This window comes from Leptonotus elevatus, chromosome 8 (genome assembly GCF_054856555.1).
Source record: "Leptonotus elevatus isolate MCC_2025b chromosome 8, RoL_Lele_1.0, whole genome shotgun sequence".
NCBI classification, from domain to species: Eukaryota; Metazoa; Chordata; class Actinopteri; order Syngnathiformes; family Syngnathidae; genus Leptonotus; species Leptonotus elevatus.
In genome coordinates this window covers 12,707,078-12,729,641 of record NC_141246.1, presented here as the reverse complement: position 1 = coordinate 12,729,641, position 22,564 = coordinate 12,707,078, and the positions used below count along the sequence as shown (strand labels likewise).

Genomic DNA, 22,564 nt, shown 5'->3' with positions numbered 1-22,564 from the left:
CGTGCGCGTGTGTATGTCGCAACAAAGGTAGCCAGTCCCTCACACACACCTCAGTCCAGTTTCAGCGCTCTTTCTTCTAAATCCCTGTGAAACTGGCAGTAGGGAACGGAAGAAATGTGTGTGCGTGTGTGTGTAGCTTTATACAGCTGTGCAACCAACCACTGTTTGACAATGGCAGTCTAAACACAAACATCATTGGTTTTTAATGATGTGTTAATCAGGCAAAACACACACACACACACAATCTGTCGTAAATGCGGTTAATTAATACACACTACGCCCTGTTTGTGTGTAAGGATGAGCTTTGAGCTGCATGTGTCTCAGTAGCAGCTGTTTTGAAGCCAGGTGCACGCACACACACACACTGACCCCCCACACACACACACACCTTCAACTTTATTGCATGGCCATAAAACAAACACAAACAGCTCCTAAATCAACAGACTTGATTGAGGAGCATCAACATTGTATTGGACAGACAGAATCTCATTAGCAGCCATTCAGTACTTCCCACATGCCAAATTCCACATCAGTGTTCATTTAACACTGTAAATTGTTTTTCTCCTTTGACCTCATAATTGCATCGGCGGGACTGGAAAACAATGCACATAGAAAAGTGAAAACTTAAATGAATTTGTATTTTCATGGCAACCAGTTTTATACAGTTCTGTTTTGTTAGATTGAATTAATATTTTGGGTGTATCTTGCATGCATTTAATATATTTGTGTAAGCGTAATTGTTAGCTAAAGAATATTGGAAATTGGGAGTATTTTTTTTTCTTCAAACAACATCATATAGAGATGTTATAATGTGTTGTTTTTCCATGAATAAACATTATGTCCAAATCAATATGTAAGCAAGGCTGCAGTGTTAGCACATTTTAGCATGCGCTAAAAACGTAGCTTAGGAACAAAGCATATAAATTAATGCAATTTGGCAAAAAAAGGTCACAGACCTTTTATAATGGCAAACAAGAAGTTTTAAATTGTGGGGAAAAAACACACCTTATTTAATTTGTGTGTCAGTAAACAGGACTATTTAAAAACCATCAAAACAAAACAAGATGGATCAACGGGAAACGTATCTTTACATTCAACATTGGTCAGCTTGATATCTTTTGTGCAGTCTCTTTACATATATTTGATTACTTTTTTGAAAGTTGCTTGTGACTTATGTAACTGAATCCAAACTTCATGTGGAATATGATGTTTCACCTTTGAAGACATTAGATGGGGGGAAAAAAAGGAGCTCAAGTGAACTTGAGAATGTGCACAAGGCCATATTTGACAGAGAACGCCTCAATTTTATGGTTGTGCATAAACAGTATGAAGGTGCGTCAATGACAATGACTTAAGTGGGCAGGAGAAGTTCAGGCATTTGCAAGAGTTGGACATTTATGAAGTGACACAATTTGGTACTCATCACAATTTGTATTTTTCGACCTTGGTTAATCTCTGCTCTTGACTGAGTGCCATTCTAGTGTACAGTATGCAGCATAGCGGGATTACTAATTAAAACAAGGCCCATCTTTACAGCAGCCACACCACTGATCTGAATATACGACTGGATGCAAGCGACATGGCGGCCATCTTGCTCCTCCCATCTTGCGAGCAGACTACTGTATAAGCTATGCGGTATACGTACAGATTAGGCATATACAGCTCGTAGGCAGTTACTATAGGTCGGGGGCGGGGCTGGGTGGTTTGTGGTGGGATGGTCAGTATTTTATAACAAGTTAAAAAAAATAAACAAGTGGATGGTATGTGCTGCTTTGTAGACACCCTTTTTCTTTTATCGCTCAGTTCCTTAGACCCCAATATTAGATTTGGCAGAGGCATCTTTTGTTGGGTTAGTTATAAAAAAATATACAAGTTTCCTCCTGTAGACCTTCTTAAGCATATATTTCATACATGTATTTAAGACAAGTTGTAAAATGTCTGAAGTATTCTTGTTTATGTTTAGCAAATTTAAAACATCATAAATAAATGATGTTGATACTAAGCACTGGCTCAAATGTTCTCCAATTTCGATACTGTATATGTATAGGATCGTATACCGAGAATTGTTTCTTGGGAGGAGCAATATGGCGGCCTTGCGGCTTCAAAAGTCTTGGCCTATCGGCTATCCAGTCATATATTCAGATCAGTGAGCTACACACAGGTTGAAAAATAACATATTCAGTTCCAGCACTTACTGGTAAACATCACAATTGATTCATTATTAGAATTATTCCATCCACAGGAGGAGGAGCTTGTTGGTTGACCAATTCCACACCAGCTGTTGTCCCACTGATTAACTCTCCAGTGCCTTGGCGCGTCCCTCGAAGCAATTCCTGATACACCGGCAGCTGCTAAAGGTCAGTGGATCACAAAAGCCGTTATGATACATCCTGCGGGATCCTATCGCGCTCACTTTTTTTGAGCATGGTCGTCACGTTGGTAAATGATTGTTGATGCACAACGCGTAGACGTGAAATGAAAATGGAATCATGTTTGCCATTTGCCTGTTCGAGTTCATCCAGTTATGCTCGAACAGAAAAGCGCCTTCCCCAAAGTGTTCCTACGAAATTGGGACCTTAATAATCTAGGCCTAGCTTTGTACACATATGGTTTAACACCAAGTAAAGCATGGTGGCAATACAGGGAAATAAGAATTCTGTTAAGACTTTTAATGGCAGTCACTCTAGTAGCACTTGCATGATATTTTGAGGGTCTCATGTTGACTGACACACATAGTGATACAAAGTCACTATGTGCTGGTCACTAATGAAATGAAGTGTCTAATTTATGTTCACAAGTGTAACCAAACTGCCATTTGCTTTACCTGCGCGATTCATTTGTGTTTGTTGACTTGTGTTTCAGGTGTTGTTTGAGCCACCGTTGTGTTGTGTACGAGTGGAAGGTTACAACAGGTCATGTCAGGTATGTCCAAACAAGTCCCATAGCCTGAAGCGCATGTCACTCGCTTTCTTCTTTTGCTCTTCCCTCACTTCCTATATGAATTATCGCTATCGGTGACCCTCCAGTCGCACCCGCCCAATAGCTGTCAAAGTTAAACACCTTTAAGTGGGCGTGTCACCCGAGACATGCAGCTCTTAAAAGCGAGAAGTAGAGTACTTTAATCGTAATTTAAAAAAAAAAAATTGTACAGGTTATAACAATCTGTAGTATGGCACCGCACCACAAGGTGGCGCCTCTTTGTTTTTGTCATGCCGATACAGCACGTTTTCGTTTCGTTGTCTGTGCATTTGATGCTGTGGACTTGTAGGCTTGAGCCAAGAAGCCTACTGTTTTCCTATTAATAAAATAAGTGATCTTTTTTTTTGTTCTCTATTTTTTTGCTATCCAGCAGTGCCGTCCAGGGATGATCAGCCGCAGTGTGCGTTATAAGGTATTTATATTTGTAACTGATATAAAATTTAGCCACAAATAGTATTTCAACAGATCAAATCTATGAGGCATTTATACACCAAATTTCTGTATTCTGTTCAGTGAGTCAGTCTCAGGGGTTCAGCGGAGGTCAAGACGTACACACTGTGTCTGTGTGTCCATTCCTTTCGGCCCACTCGCATAGTTTGTAATAACTCTTCAGAACAACGATGCTCTCAGCCTTTAAGGCGTCACCATTGTTACAATGCACCTTTGAGAGCAGTTCATTTTGAGGATGGTAGACAGAAAAACAAAGAAAATGAACAACAGATTTTGTTTTGAAAATGATAAGAACTTGTGCAAGTTTAAGTGTAAGAATCACTGTTCGAGAATTACTCGGTAAAATGCATTCTCTATAAGGTTTCAGTCTGTACATTGACCCTGGCCTGTCTTAAACATTCCCATTGTTTACGCTTGTTGTTTCAGCAATGTGTTCGTGCAACCTTTCTGGGACGATTGATGTGAACCACTCTTGACTACCATTTGTCAAAAGAACTTTATGGGTGGAACATGCCCGACCCCGGGAAAAATCACCGACATTATTATGAATTGAAGGTATTCAACACGTGTGTCGGTGATGACAAAAATATCATCTGGGTTAAATATCTAATAACGAATCTCGTCATAACTTGTGCAACATAATATCCAGAGGCGTATTTACAGTTTGCTTAGTAGGCACCACTTTTTCCAACGTAGTCATGCACGTATCTATAAATAGTTCATCATTTTATTGTGGAGGCATGTTTTGATTGAGTCGCTGGTGCTGAAATTAGACCAAACATGAGTGCAACTCTTCTAGTTCTAGTAATATAATGTTAAAAGCCAAGTGTAAATCCTCACACAGTCCTATTAATGTGTTCGGCAAACTCCCCCAGCATGCTAAAAAAGCAACATGGCCTCTGGGTGGCTTAGATACAGCACATGATTATTAAGCTACTTGGAAGTCCTGCAACTAAACTCCAGCATGGGACGGGTGTTCCCCATTTTGTCGCCTTGGGGGAGGTGGCTAAATAAAGCATCAGGTGAGGTGTTTGTACGCGTTGTCTCTCTGTCTCTTCTGACACTCTCTTCCTATTTTACAGGTACTTGAGTAGAACATTTTCGGACAACTTTGGATTTTTTTACTCCCTACATTTAAATATTAATCTGTATTTTCTACTCGTTTGTCAAACCTTTTTCTAACTCTACAGATGACAACATAATGTAAATAAGATCTTGATTGAGTAAGATCTTGAGGGGTAGAAGCGACATGGAGGCACGTGAACCTGAGCAATAACTTATTCAAACTCAAAAATGTTTAAATACGTTTTTTTATATTTTGTACTTCACTCCCAAAAACGTATTTATACGTTTTATGTGTGTGTTTTATATGCAAGAGCATACAGAAGGCTTAGATGCAGCTTCTGACATGAAGAGGGGGCTTATAGCAATAGTAGTTATTACAAAAAATGGCCAGCAGGTGGCAGCAGAGTATAAGAGAGCAACCAGGGCCATGTTGAAAAAAGCTGTTTTACCACCAGAGAGATCACAGATTTGTGAATAATGATGAAACTTCGCTATATTTTAATGCTAATTGCTGCAAAACGGAAACAGATACAAAAAAAATTCCTGATGAAAGAAGAGACTCTAATCTTTCTTTTGGTAGGTTGCATGTTTTTATAGCAATAGAACACAATATTCTGTGGGCCTTGCAAAATCAGTCAAAATCCAGTAAAACAAGCCGGGAGCAAAGATGGTTGCTTCAGTGAAAATGGCTGTGAGTGTTAATGCCAATGATGCAATGGAGTTGGAGATGCAAGATATTCCCCATCCTTGATTCATGTGATTCCAAGAGCGATTTGTAGTTATTGTTATTTGTTATTTGTTATTTACCAGCTTCTCTCATCCAAAAAATTGTTGTAATATGAAAAGTGCCTTTAGGTAGGTAAGGTTTATTTTTTGAAGCTGTTAAGCTAGTTTTTGTGTGTGTGAGAGAGAATAAGTTAGCAAAAAATGTCAATGAAATGACAGTAAAAAAAAAACATTTAAATATGTTTTAAAGTCTGTACTTTACTATTATGGAACAGAATCAGAACTTCCTTTTTCACCAGGCTTTATTATTATTATAATATATATTTACTTTTTCTTAAACGTGAATACTTTTGTCTACATCTGTTCTCTCTCTCTCTCTCTCTCTCTCTCTCTCTCTCTCTCTCTCTCTCTCTCTCTCTCTCTCTCTCTCTCTCTCTCTCTCTCTCTCTCTCTCTCTCTCTCTCTCTCTCTCTCTCTCTCACACACACACACTTCAAGTAACTCTCTCGTTCTCGTTCTCTTTCTCTCTTTCTCTCTCTCTTTCTCTCTCTCTCTTTCTCTCTCTCTCTCTCTCCCTTTCTCTCTCTCTCTCCTGCCTCAGTGCCTCTCGACCACACATTGTGGGCTGCAGCGCTTTGACGCACCAGACTCACTCAGTTGGATTGTGGTGTTGCGCGGCGGACTTGTGTCCTCCTTCACCATACCCTCGCCACGACCGGTACCTGTGACTGACTGACAAGCGTTCAGAAACAGTAACTTACGTCCACATCACCTCTCCTGTTAGCCGTTTTTTTTTTTGTTTTTTTTTTGGAAGTAGACGAAACGCTTCTGTTGTTCTTCGCTGGACGGTGTTGTGAATTAATCACCGCAAGAAAGTCTTTACCTGGAGTATGTGCGTGTGAGGTTGAGGGAGCGTGCGTGTGCGTGTGCAGGGGTGCACTTAAAGTGTGTGAGTGTGGATCAGCACAAGAAGGATCGAAGTGCCAGGGGGATTTGGCCGCTGCACGCCGCGGCCATGTGGAAGTTTGTGCCGCTGTAGCGCAGCCAGAGAGTCGCTCCACCGTCTCTCCGAGCTCCCTTCTGGGGACCCCACACTCCCGGTTCTTAATCCATCGCACCCCCCATTAAGGAGATCCCAATGTAAATTTAGGACGTGCAATTTTAGAGACGACGAGGAGGACGCAATCCCGCTGAGTTTGCTGAACACTTTCCAGGATCTTTTTCATTCTCTCGCTATTTTGCGCTCCACGTTCCACTTGCCGCAATGCTGGGAGCCCTGAACCCCGCGGGCCTCGGCCGAGCTCCGTGTTCCGCACTGGGGCTGCTGGTGGTCGTCCTGGCCGTCGCTCTGTCCTGCCGGGGCGCAGCCGGACAACCGTGCCCGACTCAATGCTCCTGCACCGGGACCACAGTGGACTGTCACGGACAAGGGCTCCGCAGCGTGCCCAGGAATATACCCCGCAACACTGAAAGACTGTAAGTGCCTTCTTTGAATTTGCGTGTTTTTACCATAACACATTTGAGATTAATGTTGACGTGCAATTAAGTTATTTAGTTCAAATTTCAAACACCAATTTAAGTTGTAGCCTATAATGAAAAAAGTTGATCCTAAAAATGTTACCACCAAGCAGTAGCCTATTAAATAAAGCAGCAAGTGGAATCTCATTTTAGGACAAATCATTTTGTCAATAATTTCAATTGACGTGTGAGAACGCCCACAAAAGTATAATTTGACTGTGGGGACCGACATCAATAGATAAGTGAAGGACCATGCATGCGTGATGTGGTCGTGTTTGGTGGTTTCGCACTGTTGCATTAGCGCGGCACCCGAGACCACATCGGTTTTGTCTGCAGACCAGTGAGTTAATCAAAAACGGATTTGGAAGCCAAGTGGGCTTCGAGTTAAAAAGGCTGTATTCTATTAGGCGAAGATCAAATTAAAATTGGCCCTGTAGTGCAGCGGCAACATGCCGCAGCTCGACCGCCATCCCTCCCGGTGGAAGAGACGCTTAAATTACATCTGTACATGGGCCACTGTGCAAGTTTCATTTGAGACATTCGACAGGCTGTATTGTTATTTTCACCGTTTCTCTTTCAGGGATCTGAACGCAAACAACCTGACTAAAATCACCAAGGCCGATTTTGCTGGACTGAGAAATCTGCGTGTGCTGTAAGTGGCTTTATATATATATATATATATATATATATATATATATATATATATATATATATATATATATATATATATCTTTAAGAATTTTTCGTCTCCGTATTTTTACACTTGCACTTCCATCTCTTCCACGACGCGCAATGCGCCAAACTCCGTCGCTGTGTCCGTATGCTTTATATTTTCAGCCCAGGCACCTGTTAATCTGCCAGTATAAGTGTCGTTGGGGTCTTATTTTAAACGATGGGGCCTCGGGGCCCATGCGCCGCAGTAATTAAAAGCGCCGGCGAGGAAGTGATGGAGGGTGAGGAGAGGAGAAGGTTGTCATTACGCGCAACCGAATGACGGGATGTGATGAGGGGAGGGTGAAAGAAAAGGGGAGTCAAGTAAGAACAGGTTGCTTACACAAGTGTGCGCGCGCGTATGTGCGCATGCGTGTGTGACTCAACATCCAAAAGTGAATGGCAGCGGATACACATTGTTAGAATTCCTCAGGAGATTATGTCCTTATTGAGTGAGTATGTGTGTGTGTGTGTGTGTGTGTTCTTATAATGCTTGTTTCCGGTCTTCCGGTCATCAGCTTGCTTGGGTGTGCACCTTGTGTTTATCATGTGATTGCATCAAAAATGTGCGCTTGTGCAAAGGGGGGCTTGCTCAGCATTCTGGTGTAAGTGAATGAGTAGTCACAGCTCGAAGGTTAGACACGGACTAAATTGGATGATAGATGAGTCTGCGTTCACTTTTAAAGTAAATTCTCGGCGGCTATCGACCGCCTGCTGATTGTCTTTTCTCCCTCTCTCCCTGATGCTGTTTCAACAATCTATCACCTTTCATCTTCATCAATCTCTTTCTTTTCCACACCCACTGCAACCACTTCCACTTTCATCTCAGATAGCAATCTCTTGTGACTTCTTGTCAAATTCCTTTTTTTCTGAGTCCATTAAGACACACATTTGGACCCCTGATTTTTTGGGGGGTGGGGGGGGGGGTCTCAAGCCTTCTGCATGCCGTCTCACTCCTTTTTGCTTCTCCCTACAGGCAGCTCATGGAGAATAAAATTACAACAATTGAGCGAGGAGCTTTCCAGGACCTGAAGGAGATGGAGAGGCTGTGAGTGACCTTTTCATTTTTTTCCCCCCCGAATTCAGCAGCAAACTGTATATGTTAGTTAGTAAACGGGTGCAACTCAAGCAGTGGCCATGTGCGTCTACTTCCTCTTTCTTGCCGAAATCTGCGCTAAAATTGCAGATTGTCTTCACTTCTTATAACATTAAGATATTGTAAGCATTTTTTGCTAATGTGGCGGCATGGCTCAGTGGTAGAGTGGTCATCTCCCATCCGCGAGGTTGTAGGTTCTATCCTTACCCCTCACCATGTCGAAGTGTCCTTGAGCAAGACACCGATTTTGCTCCCGATGCATATGGCAGCGGCCGACCACTGGGGTATGAGTGTGTGTGTGTCAATGGGTGAATGTGAGGCTCCATATGGTGTAGTTAAAGCGCTATATAAAAAAAGTAGCGGTCCAGTCCAGCACCTTCAAAACTTCAAGCGATTTACATTCCCGTTGACCAAAAATGAGTTTGACACCCCTGTGCAATAGACCACCTCTTACAATTTATGAGTGTGAACAGACAAGTCTGTTGACCAGCAAACAAATGGTGATGAAAACAAAACATTGAACTCATGCGCTCCAATCACACATGCGCGTCAAATATATGACTTCAACTTAAATCCGAGGAGACAATTTGGAGATGAATATACCAAAATGCAAGTAAGCCGCAGTGAGAGGTTGTTGGGGTGCGCTGCTGCTTTCTCTGGTATTTAGCATCCAGCCCTCAGGCAGTTATGGCATAATTAAGCCTTGGTTGTCTGAAAGCGGCACAGCGAGTCTGGCATAAAGACAACAGCAAGAGAGAAGGGGGGGATGTGGACCCCTGACTGGTGAAACGTCCATTGTGTGCACTGTCAACCTTGCTTGATGTTTGAGCAACTTGTATATCTAAACACGTGTATGTGTGTGCGTGTGTGTGTGTGCATGCCCGTATGTTGTCTGACCAACAAGCAAAGGCACGCTAGAATGCAGTCGACTGTTAAAGAGTTAGAAAGCTGTTGAAAAATGCAGCGCATGCATCGACAAAACCGCAGACGACTATCAGGGCACAACCTTTTTGATCAATGTTTAAATCAATCAGGAGTTGCGCTAATTCCTTTAGCTCACTCCAATCTTAAAGTCCCTGTGTCGTCGATCCAGAGTTTTGTTTCTGAATAAATTACACTGGGGAACAATTTGAGAAAAAAAAATCAGTTGAGATTTTTATGCCGATTAAAACAAAAATTGGCATGTTGATTCTAAATTTGCGGTCATTTTTTTTCTAGCACGTCAAATTTTTTTCTTTCCAGTGTACCCTCCAGATGAGCAAAATTCCACTGATTCGCTATAGTAAGACTGTAGTAAGAAGAGCTGTTAACAATTGGACTCATTTACAGCTGTGTGGCAATCGAGAGTACAGTTGAATTAAGAGGATTAGTGCTGGCTTTTCGTTTGACATTTCATTTTTTTCTGTTTTTATCTTGTTTTTTTGAGTTTCCAAAGCTTGTAACTATTTCATCTTTCACTTCATATTTTGTAAGAATATGGGGATCCAATAGCAAAAAGACTTGACTTGATAGAGAAAAACTAAGATGAATTTTTGATTCCGACCTCTGACCTCTCAAATGACACCCCCCCCAAAATATTGTAGACAGTCTCTCCAGACACTGTCCAATTCCACTTCCTTTCTTTTTGGTGTAACAATCAGTGCACAGGCTGTCTTCAAAATTCTCCAGTAGGCGTCACATTGTGGCTATGGTGCGTTTCTCGCAATTGTAACTTCTCCGCGTCGCCACAGGAAGAGAAATTATGTTCTTGGGTTTGTCTGCAAGCAATGCAAGGCTGTTGTTCCCGGAATTGCTGCCTGTGACTGTAGAGGGAAATAGTTAACTATGTTGACGCTTTGCAAAGGAGCCTTTGACATTGATAGTGCCTTGTGCAAAAGAATCAAATATGCTAGATTTAACTTACTTGGAGTTGAGTTAGACTGGGTAGAAAGTGGTTTAATCCAGAATTGATTGCACTTCTTAGCTATGCTAAATAGGAATTTGTTTTAGTCCCTGGTGTACAAAGTGGCCCTGGTGTATGAAAGAGGTTAGACCACTTTAATAGATGATGTCCAGGGTTAGACTCAAAAGCAACATTTGAACAAAGGGCGTAGCAATTTTGTGTTGTCCAACAGGATGCGCTTGTTTCTTTGTTTGTTTTGTTTCCGAAGGCGACAAACACCTTTTGATGGCGGCTAACTTTCTGACACAACATGGTTCTTTCTATAGTCCTTCGTAAGGGTCTTCAACTGTAATTCACCATCTCAGGCGTTGCGTGTTCACAAACACAAAGATGGAGCCAGCCATCAATGCCCCCCTGCAGCTGCCGGACAATGGCGCATCTCCCAAGTCTGGAGTCTGGGGCTGATTTCAAAGGCCGCCATCCTGCAGGGAGCCTGCTGGGCAGCGCTGCCCAGAGGAGAGGGTCCTAAGCTGGGGTGATGGATCCACAGTGACTGCCCCCCACCGGGTTGGAAAACGGTTCCTCCCTTTTTTTTTCTTTTTTTTTTGGGTGACAGGGCCTGCAAGGCGCAGCCAGGGTGGGGTCAGGTGTGGGGCAGTAGCTGGAGGGTGTGGAGGTGGGGGTGGGGGGGGTGTAAGGAGGTGCGGAGGAGATAGGCATGTCACAACATACACATTCACATACACTAACACCCTCGCAGGTTTGGATACACTCATGCATGTGCATTCTCTTTCGCAAGGCTGCACTGTCACTATCACTTGGATTCTTCGCCCGACAAAACACACACACACACTCACTCACTCACTTTCTTCTCCCTTTTCTTGTGATATTTTTCATCTCTTCCTCTCTATTTCCATTGTCCTGTGCGTTTTGGAATGCCATACATTCCTCCCCGTGGGTAGAAAAGGAAGGCGACTACTTGATCCTCTTATCATGATCTAACATTTGAATAGTATATGGCGGCCATCCAAAATCTGTGAACAGTCACAGACTAAGTAAGAAACTCTAATTATGGGATTTCCTAGCGCATACAGATAAAGGATAAAATAATTAGCCAGTCATTGAGTGATCACATGTCAAAAGATCGAAATGACACGAGTGGCGAGTACAGCAATTGTAAAAGTTTTGTAACAAGTCTTGAGATGCGTCCATCAACAGAGATTACGCAAGGGATTGGCGTAATGCTTTGACACAGTAAATAGCACAGCATCATTTGTCTGTAATAGACACGTAGAATGATTTAGAAATAAAATACTCTACTTAAATCATTCGCCGGAGCTTTGAGTGATAGCGTTGTTGCGGTTGATCATCTCTGAGCAAAGTCTTTGGGAGTGTGTGTGCGTGAATGTGTGTGTGTGTGTGTTTTGTTTATTGAGCAGCAGAGCCTGAAATTACTTGCACTGTGCGCTCCTTTCTTAAAAGACACTGGAGATAGATTTCCCTATTGGGCGCACTGCAGCAGCCAAGTTTTTGTATTTGTTGCTAAACACTTGTTTGCTCATATCAGATTAAGACCTAATGAATTTGAATGATGCTCGCCGCTTAAGGAATTCACAGCCGAGATGAAGATTGTTATCTGCAATTCTTTCGGAGATCAGATAAGATTGGTTGAACCTTGAAGTGCATTGAAGTTACTCTTGCAGTGTAAACCAAAAACATTACTGTTTGACATGCAATCAATAACCTTTTCAAAACCCGAATATTGACAATATTTGGGGTTTGAAAGGCAAAAACTCAAAAATGCTCTTATTCAGGTTTTTAAAAACGCAAAGAAGACCCCTGAGTTACCCTTTTTCTAACCCGAATACTTTGTCATATAAATTCGTATCTAGGTACCCCGATTGAACGAGTCATTGGTTTATCTTTTTGTATATGCTCTATTTGCAAGGAATCATAGTCGTTTGAGTTCATAGAGTATTTGTATGTGCGGCCACCTCGCACGCGCGTGCGCTACCCATCAAAAATGCACAAGTAGAGATCAACCAAAATTGTACAAATGTTGACGCAGCGCAGCAATAGCGATATCATGTCTTTTATCGACGATAGAAAATAAGAAGCGGAAATGACATCTTTTTGCATCATTACGCTCTCCGTGAGTCGCAGTTTCGATAGACGTCGATCACATTACCATGTAGGGAGTTACTCGGTCGACTGGCGCATGATATTCGGAATCTTTCAAGAAACCCAAATTTTCACCTTAACATGAATATTGACAGCATGTAAAAACATTTTACAAGAAAAAAAACTGTTGTAGTGCATGACAATGTGTAATTTTATGAGAATGTTGTCAAATTTTGAGTCTTAATATGCGACATAACAAAGTTGTATTTTTTTCCATCTTACTTGACACTCATCAGTAGATAAATTTATGAATTTGAGCTTCTTCTTTTTTTTCCTTTTCTGCTCCTTTTCTCGCAGCACTACTGTATTATCTCTGTTATTTTCTTTTCTTTTCATGGCCCGAGTGCTCCTCAGCTCATGTGCCCGAAATTGTGGCCACTGAGTGCATGCTGCATGTTGACATCCAGAGAAAAGTTTTTAGTTAAGGGCTTAAGCAATAACTAACTTGTGTGTATTTGTGATAGACTGTGTTTGTTGGGACAAATGTGTTAACAGCGCTACTGGTGTTGGCGGTGTAATAATTGCTTTCCATGGTAATTTGTCATTTTCCTTGCCAGCCACAGACTGCAACTCACTTCATATCAAGCGAGGCTCTGAGGTGTGAAAGCTGAGTGAGCGTGTGTGTGTGTGTGTGTGTGTGTTTAATATGTTTTTGAATGCTCGGCCGCACAAAATGCCACACGGTGTTGGCAGAAATCCGTATGTGCGAGCTTGTGGGTATTTACTGTGTAGTTTGTGTCGCCCTAGCATCTGTTTATGACTGCGGGGATTATCGCCATGCTGCAGCGAGGCATTCACTAGTTGCAGAAACTCTCACACCTCCGACTTCTCCGTCGTCATCCGCTTTACGGACGCGCTCTGCCTAATAGCATACAGCTACCCATGTAGTTGTTAATTCATTTCAATGTGGGTAACTGATTTGATATACAAGTACACTTGAGTTGAGAGCTCTGTCACGGAACAAATTGAACTCGCAAGTCAAGGTATGCCTGTAATAGTTTTGTAAAAGCAGAATTTCTGACAGCCCTTGTATTGGAACATAATAGTTTGTAGGTGTCCCTAATGTTTTGGCTACTGTGCATGTATCGATGCAACAGATGATGCTAAGTCTGACAGCATCGCATCTATTTTAAAAGGATGAGCTCATACAACCAATCTCCTCCGCACCTCCATCAGAAGCAGCCCCAGCGGCCTCATACTCTTCCTCAGGGGAAGTGTAGCCCACCGAACGGGCACTCCCGGCTCGGCAGGACCTGCTGGAATTGCGGGGGCCTCTCTGCAGGATGTGGGGCTTTTAGCCTCTTAGCCTCCAGAGCAGCTGTTAAGGGAAGAGGGGTGAATAATTTAGAAACATCACTTCTGCTGCATGTTAAATATTTATAATAGGCCTCTGATGTAACTGTGAACCTGTGTGCATGCGTGTGAAGATGTTTGTCATTGGGGATGCGTGCAGAGGGCTGAATAAGGGTCAATGGTAAAAACAAAAACAAAACAAAAAAGCTGATGAGTGACATCACACAGTTTTGTAACTTTCTCATGAGAAGCTGGTGGTGGCCCGTCAGGCTCAGCAAGACCTTCTCTGCTGTCCTAAACCCTATAAGAAGCACTGAGCCACATCTACAACCTAAATTCCAATATTTGTTTCATTAACTCATTCACTGCCATTGACAGATAAAGATGTCAAAAATTCATTTGAACTATTTCTATTGGTTTAATTTCCCCCCCCCCCCATTTTTGTTAACAAGAGAATGAAAACCTAGATTTGTTTTAATTGTACATTTAAAACAGATATAAAATTTGTGATTAATTGTGAGTTAACTAGTGAAGTAATGCGATTAATTATGATTTAAAAAATTTAAAGCCCCTAATTCTTAAGAATCTTTTCTCTTTTTTTTAAAGAAAATATTATTAAAAACAAAAATAAAATTACTTTAAAAAAAAGAAGAAAAGATGATTACATTTTTTCGTAATTTATTTTTAATAATCTTTTCTTCTTTTTTACTTTTTTTATAAGTAATTTTATTTTTTTGTTTTTAATAATCTTTTCTTAAAAAAAAAGGATACAATTTTTTAATCATAATTAATTGCATGACTTCACTAGTTAACTCACGATTAATCAAATTTTTTACATCTGTTATAAATGTACAATAAGTTTTTTTCTAGGTTTTCATACTGTTGTTAACAAAAGTGGGAAAAAAAGGTTAAACAAATAGAAATAGTTCAAATGAATTTTTGACGTCTATAGCCGTCAATGGCAGTGAATGAGTTAAATTGTATGAATTTATTCCTAACCTTGCGTTACAAACTTAAAAGGAAAGGACGACAGAAATTCAAAAAAAATATATATATTTATTTTTTTCTAATTTCCATTAGTTGATTTTAAAATGTATATTATTCTGTTAAAAACAAAAATCATACGTGCCTCCCACATTTGGTAGCCCGAGATAGGGCTCTGTTAAACCTCTGTAGGGGGCGCTACACTGTGTGCAAAGTTTTCGTTCATGTTAAGGCCCTCAAAATTCGGACTCATTACGAACAACAATAATAATAGTGATAATAATAATGATGGTGATGATGATGATAATAATCATTTATTTTTCCTTCTCTTAATTGCCTCCCCAGTCACGGCTGCCGCGGCATCTGTTGCTCGGGCTCGTCAATGTGTGTGTGCGTGCGTGTGTGTCGAGGTTAAACAGTTTCAGCAGCCTTTCACTCACTGTGTCACTCAGTTGCCTCGCTCTCCCCTGACTCGCATCAAGGCACATCCGCCCGCAGACATGGGCACACAAACCTCTTCACTCCACTCAAGCAGGGTTAAATGATCGCACCCACATTATTAAACTCACCCGAGTTCTCTCAACGCTTCTATTTGTGTGTGTGTGTGTGTGTGTGTGTGTGTGTGTGTGTGTGTGTGTGTGTGTGTGTGTGTGTGTGTGTGTGTGTGTGTGTGTGTGTGTGTGTGTGTGTGTGTGTGTGTGTGTGTGTGATGACGGGCTGTTGTGAGTTCTTCCCCTGTGAGGGCCTTGTTTACTCAGTGGGGTCCCTTTCACACATTCGGTAGCCCGGCCAGACCGCCTGTTTGTTTTTCCCACATCGTCTTCTCCTCTCTCCCTTTGTGGTTTAAAGAAAATCTCCCCCCCTTGCCTACATTGGAACTCTTGTCTTTTTCTCCCCATGCCTTGCCTCTCTTCCAGCGTCTCCACTTTACTATTTGCCTGGCAGCCATGTTGCCATCAAGAGTAACCTGGAGTCTGTTATAGGTGCACTCGCACATTGTAATGGAACCCAATACAGTACAGGAGCTGCATCAATAGGATTTCATGTCACACAGTAGAGGCGGGGCTGGACTGGCATTTTGACTTAGGCCCACCAGCCTGACTCCTGCCTAACATGTAGTTCTGCCACTGATGTTTATTGATGATGTTTCAGTTTGCGATCTATATTCGATCTGGATTACCGGACTAGTCCGTCTAAATTGTGGGCTAGTCTCTTGGGGTAAAATGTAGGACGATAATAATAAAATAAAAAGCACTGCATCTGCCCCAAAAGAGGCCGGCCCGCCGGGCATCTACCCTGAATGGCAGATGGCTAGTCCTGCCCAGAGTTGAGGGCACAACACAAACGCACACATAAAGTGCACTCGAAAAACAGTTGGGTCAAAAATAACCCAACTATAGGTCAAAAAATGGACCGATCTTCTACTTGGGTCATTTTGACCCAACTTTGAGTCAAGAAATGGGTCCTTTTAGTGTAAAACAACTCATAAATATTCAAATCCTTTACTTGGGTCCCAAAAAAAAAAAGGGTAATTTTGTATTAAACAAGCCAGAAAGTTGAGTCAATTTGACCCATAAAGTGGATGATCCATAATTGGGTTACTTTTGCCCCAACTGTTTGTAGAATGTGAAGTGCCAATATTGTTTGCAGACCGTTTCTTTGTTTGTGGATCACACAACACAATATGACCATTTTTGATTGTGCAGTGAGGCTCCATTCTGGTTCATGGAGTATACCAAAATGTGAGCAATAGGCCAATCGGTTTATTTTGGGGCAGTGGTTGGGTTTTGTGGTGTCGGTGTGGCGCGGGTCCATTGTGATTCAAACTAAGTCCTCTTATTTTTGTGATCCAGATTCTCGGGATTGGCAATTTTTATGCCAAACGGTTGCGTAGCAGAGGCAATAATGTAGCTTTGGCTGACACTGTAAGAGTGCTAATTATTTAACTGTTTATTGTTGCCTTCTTAGTGCAAGCTAATGAATGCTAGTGAGTGTCTCTATCCATGAAAAGTACCTTTTTCCTTACTTCTCTATAATGGCAGGCATGAAACATTCAACAGCTAATTTACAACAGTTTGTTAAGAAGTGGCTTCCTGATATGTTTTCTGTCTTTTCTTAGGCGCCTGAATCGGAATAATCTGGCGGTTTTTCCTGAGCTGCTCTTCCTGGGCACGACGAAGCTTCACAGACTGTAAGTCCTGATTTCCTTTGTCTTTTTCGAACGTACACTCGAGTTGCTCTGTATTGTTGTATGGAAGGGCTGACATCACTCGGGTGACAAATGGCTTGATGACATTATGATGACATCATTTTGGACAGAATTCTACTAAGAGGTTATATTAAGTATCCATTTCTATTCCACTGGGTACAAGCTACACAAATGTAGATATTTTCTTTCTGGATATTTCTACACAAATCTCTCTGCATCTTTATTCATCTAATGGCAAAAGATGGATATTGAGGCCACTTTGACCTTTTACAAATAAATTCTAATCAGTGTAGCTTTCTGTCGATGTGTTGAAATGCTGTCCAAACCATCCATTGATCATCTCTATGGATAAAAGTCTACACGTCTTAATCATTCTATTAAGCAATCATTAGCCGGACTGAATACCGCTAATTCTCCACTCCTAACTTTGTGGAAGTAATTTTCTTTTCCTAAATTGCATTAAGGCATTGAGAAAAATCTAAGGATTCAAGATGCACTTCGAGCCCCCGTTAATTTCCTTTAATTTATCAAGCACACCAAAATCAGTCAATCAAGCAATTGCATATTGTGTGTATGATAGTTTTTTTTTAAACTGCTACCTGAACAGCTTTCTATTAATCCAGTGGTGTCCAAACATTTTCGTTTGAAAGCCACATACAGAAAATGGGAAGGACGCAAGGGCCACATAATGTTATGAAGGGAAATTGTGTTTAGCCCAAAAATGTTTTTTTAGAAATAATTTATTTGTGTTTTGGCATATCTAGAAAAATGCTACAGTATAATAAACCAATTTATTTGTAATAGTGGCACCTATTTTTTTTCGACTCCCTCCCTTCTTACACTGACCATCTCCAAACGTTTATTTTGTATTTGTTTATTTTTTTACTGTGTCCAACGCCATTTTTAGTATATGTCGTGGGCCGCTGAACAATGGATGGCGGGCCGCAAATGGCCCCCAGGCCACAGTTTGGACACTTAGCTCTACAACATCAGTGAGTCTAACTCCTTGTTTTCTTTTCCACTAGGGATGGGCGAGTACCGATACCAGGTATCGGGCTGATACCTATATCTGTGGTTCAATGTGTGTTGTACAGTATATGTTTGTAGCTCACGTAATTTCGCTTAATTGCCTCGCTTACGTTTGCGGAGCGCTTAATTGCCTTGTTAACGTTGTGAGCTGTGGTGCTAAAAATAGAATCAGACGCTAATTATAGCGCTTATACATACATTATATTTGTGATGAACGGAGAACGTGAAACGGAGGAGCCTTCCAAATTAAAAGCATGGATTTTAAAACAAGATTTAATTAGACATTACACACTAAACAGCTTGAGGAATTCTTAACATGGTAGATATGACTAAATTACTTAAAAAACAATTGTATCGAATTGAATTCCTTGCACTTCACTGTATTCCTTAAAAGGAAGTTGCACAACCACATATTTTCATTGGAACTTTTTTTTTTCTGGCCACTGGATTATTTGTTTCATCTTATTCATCATTTTTTTTTAAAATTCATTTTATTGTATGTGCTATGCAAAATGACTTTTATGAGCAAATTGAAAAAATGGAATTGCCATGAATTCATTCAATTTTAAGGAAATTTGCTGTAGTAAAAATGATCTGTCATTGTTTTTTTTGTGTGTGGAATTTTTATGTATCATAAGTACTAATGGTATCAGCACTTGGTATCGGTATCGACGAGTACTGAAGGTTTGAGTATCGGTATCGGTCTCAAAATAAGTGGTATCGAACACCCCTATTTTACACTGTCATCTCCTACATCCAGTGTCCCAATACTTTAGTCTATATAGTGTACGTTACGGCCATTTTGGTCTTGAGCTGTGGAAGCTCGACAACAATGATGTGGTGGAACATAGACAAATGTGAAGGAGTCGTCTGATTTTCACTGGCTCTCTCCATTAAAAGGCCAGTTCAGTAGCTAATGGAGATTAGCGCCCCGACAGCTGCTGTTCACTGTGTGTGCATGCATGCGCCCGTGTGCTCATGATGAATCAGGTTTCCCATCTTAAGTTACATTTGGCCTTTCATGGGTAGTGAATAGTTTAGTCACAGAAAATCAACAGTTGCATTCAAAGTCGTGCGCCCGCCGCTGATTGTTCCCGCACCTTCCAGCCCCTGCGCTCTGTCGCAGCGCTTGGCGTAAAACGATCTGTACATCTCAGACTGTGGGAACTCACTACTCGTCATGGTTGTTTGCGGTCTCGGGGAATAATTATGGTGGCGCATGTACTGCATATATATATTTATGTATAAACGCAGCTGAATATATTTATCTGAAACAATATTGACGTGCTCAGATGATTCACATTGTGTGAAAGTTGTTTATGTTCTGCGGCAGCTCCGGCGGTTGGCTGTGCTCGACCTGTCATGTCTGAGGTTGTGTCTGCCCGTGCTCCACTGTGTCTGTGCATGTGTGAGTGCGTTGCTCAAGGCCAAGACTTGGCATTTTGCTTAGCGTGTGGCCCCAAGGTAAAAATACATCCCGGCTATACTTCTCTCCACTCAGCTGTCGCAGACAAACGGCCTCTGAGTGCGCCAACATACGTTTTTGTGTAGCAGCAGTTGTGTGAATCCCTGTTGGTGGCCCGTCTTCCGAAAACAAGTCTGCCTCATCCTGTCTTAACACCATTCACTGGGTGCTGGTATTGGCTATGGTAGGTGTGTTAGCATAAAATAGATCATAAAAAATACACAGAAAGAGACAAGTGTACTCGTTGACGATGGGGAAAACAAGTTGTCGCCTCGGCGGCCACAAAAGTGTGAGAACATTTGTCAGACGTATGGAAGTCATTTTGTGTGCATTTCAACCGCAAAGTTGAAGTCAACATTCATTTTTTGTGTGTATGCCTTTACCCCATGCGGTGTCTTATTATATTTTTAGAAAACATAACATGAAACCCTTGAGAATCTCGACGTGGAAGTGGAAGCGTGTTAAGTTTTCAATTGAGGTCAGATGGAATGTGCGAAGTCTTGGCTTCTTCCAACAGAGCTGCTATATATATGAACACTTACTCAACCTGCTATTATGAACATTTTTCTTTTCACTCTTTTACAGCTTAAAACCGTGTGTGTGTGTTTGTTAAGCTTTTTAAGCTTTGCTTGTGCAGTAGTTGAAGGCTTCATGTCCTCAATTTTCCTGTAAAGTATATTTCATATTCTTTTCTTCTCACTACAATCATGCAGTATTTACGAAGACTATGACTATGACAGTCTATTAAGGTATTGTCCAAAGTGTTTTCATTGTTTGTAAACACAACATTCAAAAGTGACGCTTTTTTCAACTGTGGCTATCACTTTGTGATTGTGCACGTACTCGCACACGCACCATGAACAAGCCTGACACAAATGCTGCAGTTACGCTTTGGGCCAGAGGTGGCAGTCATGAGTAAAAAAGAAAATTACAAACTGCACAAAGATCCTTTAAAATGTATTGTGAATAGACAATTAAAATGTCAATTTATTAAACAAGTTTAAGATGGTTGATGAAAAATGCAAATGAAGGACCCGATTTATTCCGCTGGTCGCCAATTTATTCCGAAATTAGAATGAAAGGTTCTCATAGAAAATAATTAGCTTACTTCTACTACTTCGAACTTTTTTTCCCCCCAGACCGATACCAGTACAAGTACTCAACTTTGAGTTGTCACTAATACAGATACCAAGTACCGATACCACTAGTACTTATTATACATAAAATTTCCAACAGAAAAAAGACAGATAATTTTAAAGAAAGACTTATATATCGCAAAATATAGCATTTCCCCAAAAAATTGCATGAAATTAATGCAAATTTCTGATAGTGAAATAGCCACAAGAGGGCAGCCAATACTGGTATCGGCGCTCCGTTGCGAATACTGATACCTTAAAATAAGGCTGGTATTGGCACTCGTCCATCCTTAGAAATTATGAATATCAAATGAATCTGTTCCAGCGTAAAACAGCATCACCATCTGAAGTCCTTTATTAGCTATATTTAAGGGCAATATTTTAGGTGAAATATTGACAAACATTCTTAATTGCCACACAAGTGCAAAAGAAAACAAAATCCTGTTAATATAAAAAGGTCAAAACAATCCTGAATCATCTGCTGATAGCTGATGTGGTGGCACCCATGATGGTTGCTCACCCTTTGAAAATGGCTGCGACTTGCAAGTTATGAACGTTATGGATGAATTCAAACACAAGTGCGGCTTTGAATTAAAGATGCTTGAAAGGATGCCATTTTCAGCAGTAAAAAAAGTTCAGATTTTGTCAAGAATTAATTTGATAACCTTCATGTACAAACCTTTTAAAATAAAAATTTCTACTTGATATCACCTTTGCTGAGGAAGTAGGTAACGACCAATCTTGGCTCAGCTTGCTGACCAAAACCCAGAAAACAGGTGAGCCGTGATTGGTCAGCACAGGTGATAACATCTTCAGTCGATAGCAATTTTTTCAAATTGGTTTTTAAAGGTATTAATTGCTCATGATAATAATAACCAAGCCAACATGCAGTGGACAAACATAAATCATCACAATTGGGCCTAAACCTAAACAGCTTGTTTATAGACACATTTACAACAACAAAAAATATCTGTAGTGTAATTTCACAATTTTTACGCACTCTGACTGTTTGTATACAAGCAATTAAAAAGTCAGTTTTCCATAATATATTTCTCTTTAAAACACCTGCGTCCTCAACACACACGTTTATCCAACACCGCAGGGCACAGACTGCATTAGGTTACACACATCTGGAGACACCATGTGGCAGGCAACACCCCAGCAACGATGTCTTTCTGTATTTGCCAAGACGCACATGCACACCCCCCCCCCCCCCGCCCCACACACACACGTTTGTTTTACTATCTTTGTGGGGCCATATCATTGTCATAATGCATTTCCTAGCCCCTTCCCCTAACTCCAACCATCAAAAATGATTGCTTACCCCTATTCCTTACCCTAACCTCAACCATAACCCTATTCAAATATAAACTCTAAAACCAAGTCTTGACCCTCAAAAAGAGGTCTAAACTAGTGGGGCCCACCAAAATGGCCCCACATGGACGGGTGGGCCCCACAACTCTGTGAAACCCCAAATATTGGCCCCACTATGTAACAAAAACAAGACCTCACACACACCCACGCTGTCCCTGTATTGTATTGTAGAGTGCTGAGAACCACAGCTGTGACTATTTGCTCCGAGCGAGAGCTGAAAGAGCGAAAGAGAAGGTGATTGGGTCCAACAGAGCCAGTTCATTAGATGGACTCTGTAAAACATGATGGCCCACTAAAAGATCAGCACCTTTGCCAAGAACCCGGACAACCGCCGAGCCGCTGCGCAAATCACCCGTTCGGGCTCACCCATAGACGTGTGTGTGTGTGTGCGCAATCATGGACTTTATGACCACTGAACTGACAAGGTTCACTTCTGGCGCCTTTTATGACGTTCTGCTTTTATTAA

At 41.2% G+C, this 22,564-nt stretch overlaps 1 protein-coding gene across 9 annotated transcripts in view; it reads left to right on the top strand.

Moving 5' to 3' along the window:
- The first annotated feature begins 5,856 nt into the window (after window positions 1-5,856).
- Window positions 5,857-22,564, top strand: part of slit2 (slit homolog 2 (Drosophila)) — a 106,442-nt gene continuing 89,734 nt past the window's right edge. For 5 of the 9 annotated variants that reach the window (XM_086082241.1, XM_086082242.1, XM_086082243.1 and 2 more), the window contains exons 1-4: window positions 5,857-6,696; window positions 7,319-7,390; window positions 8,426-8,497; window positions 17,005-17,076. In XM_086082241.1, coding sequence (XP_085938367.1) covers window positions 6,485-6,696; window positions 7,319-7,390; window positions 8,426-8,497; window positions 17,005-17,076 — 428 coding nt within the window. In that variant the 5' untranslated portion in view covers window positions 5,857-6,484. The remainder of the gene's footprint in view (window positions 6,697-7,318; window positions 7,391-8,425; window positions 8,498-17,004; window positions 17,077-22,564) is intronic. The other 4 variants (XM_086082247.1, XM_086082246.1, XM_086082245.1 and 1 more) reach the window with 1 other exon arrangement.